This window comes from Teleopsis dalmanni, chromosome 2, assembly GCF_002237135.1.
Source record: "Teleopsis dalmanni isolate 2A chromosome 2, ASM223713v2, whole genome shotgun sequence".
Classification (NCBI taxonomy): domain Eukaryota; kingdom Metazoa; phylum Arthropoda; class Insecta; order Diptera; family Diopsidae; genus Teleopsis; species Teleopsis dalmanni.
In genome coordinates this window covers 231,726,220-231,727,937 of record NC_051847.1, presented here as the reverse complement: position 1 = coordinate 231,727,937, position 1,718 = coordinate 231,726,220, and the positions used below count along the sequence as shown (strand labels likewise).

At 45.1% G+C, this 1,718-nt stretch overlaps 1 protein-coding gene across 1 annotated transcript; it reads right to left on the bottom strand.

Annotated features, from left to right (window-relative positions):
- Positions 1-740: 740 nt before the first annotated feature.
- LOC119676937 lies at positions 741-1,718 on the bottom strand. The gene has a single exon (XM_038088204.1). The coding sequence runs from the start codon at positions 1,716-1,718 to the stop codon at positions 741-743; it is 978 nt and encodes a 325-aa protein (XP_037944132.1).

Here is a 1,718-nt window from a genome sequence, read left to right as displayed (position 1 = left end):
CTTCCAGATCCACGTAAGAATCAATTGTCGTAATTTTTTTCAGTCTCTGTTTCAGAATTTTTCGATAAAGGTCCCAATTCGTTTGTTTGGGATTTCTTACAACTTTTCTGCTTTTAAGGTACTGAAAATCTATTTGGAAACTAATATATTTGTGATCTGAAAATGATGGTTCGTTAAGAACCTTCCATTCTATCACCTGTACATTATCTTCCGTGAAGAGTGTTATATCTAGAACGTTTCTGGAGGTCGGTCCAACATAGGTCGGTTCCTCTCCTCTGTTAGCTACACTAAGCCTACTTTGTATTATGTAATTAAAAAGAGACTCACCTCTGTCATTGATGTCAGTGCTTCCCCAAAGCGTATGATGTGCGTTGGCGTCAGTACCGATTATCAGACTTTGCTCTCCTTCGCCAGCTAAATCTACCAGCCTTTGGAGTTCTTCTGATGGTATTTCTTCCTCATGTGGCATGTAGCAAGACGCGAGAAGTATGTTCCTATCGCCGTCACCCGCCACTACCGTTAGATCTTCTGTAGAGAGAGAGTTTACAATATAAGAATTAATACCTTTCTTTACTAGTATAACAGTTCTTACCCTTGTTACCCCATGTGGAATGAATGTGTTATAGTTTCGTGAATTTAACCCAGAGACCAGGTTGCCCGAGGCCAGCCATGGTTCCTGAATTAAAGCCACATCGTAGCCGCCCTCTTCTAGATTAAGGAGGAGCTCAGCTGAGGCAATTTTACTTCGGTGGAGGTTTATTTGTAGAATCTTTAGCATGAGCTTCCGATTCTTCCCCGGGGTTGGTTTCAGCACTCATCACACCCGGTTCCTCTCCTTCGCGAAGATTGAGGGACGAGCTTAGGATTTCTTCAATACCGAGATCCTCCTCGATTTCCTCCGCAGCGAGTGTATTAGAATTCCTATCGGTTGGGTGTCGTTTTTTGAGGCGAAGGTACACGCTCCCTACTCCCCACGACATCTTCCCGTATCGTGAATACAGAATGTCCTCGGCCATTTTGTTGATTAATAGGATGTAGTTTTGTCCCTCGCCTTCTTTAGCTGGCTTGAGGACCTTTAACACCTTCCAATCGCTTGTTGGCACATCCGGATTCTGTCGTTGTAAGAGACGAAGAGCATCCTCTGGCTTCACCACTCGAGGTATAAGAACCTTCGCTTTGGGCAAAGACGGGATATCTTTCCTGTCCACAACCTCCAAAGATGCCCCTTCCCATAGGCCTTGGAGCGTTGTAGCTGCCTCCCTTAACCAGTTCAGGGTAGAGTCGTCTTTACACTTCAGTAATTTCACTCCGTTGAACCAGCCGGCCCCGTCGAATGATGGCATTGGAGCTTCTGGTTCCGCGCTCATTTTGGCGAACATAGCATCTAATAGCTTCATTTCCACTATTTTCCACCTAGTTTCTACCATTTGACCCTGTGGATCACTGCGGTCGATAAGTGCCACAATCAAGCGTCGCTTGGCCACTATCCCCGCCATTGTTAGTTTAGATGTAGACGCTTCCTGTTCTTTTGGATCACTGGCTTTCGTCTTTTTTGTTGTTGTTGCTGCTTTAAATGTGGACGCTTCCGGCCTTTTAGTAGTATCGGCTTTCGTCCTTTTTGTAGCAGTTTTATGTTGAGGGACAGCCTCATCTTTACGCTTTTGCCTCTTTCCAGAAGAACCTTCGCTTTCCGTTGAGCGCTGCCTTTTACATGCCAT

Bases quoted from the DNA above. Each gene is read 5' to 3' on its own strand.
- LOC119676937 (XM_038088204.1), bottom strand. From the start codon at position 1,718: ATGGCATGTAAAAGGCAGCGCTCAACGGAAAGCGAAGGTTCTTCTGGA.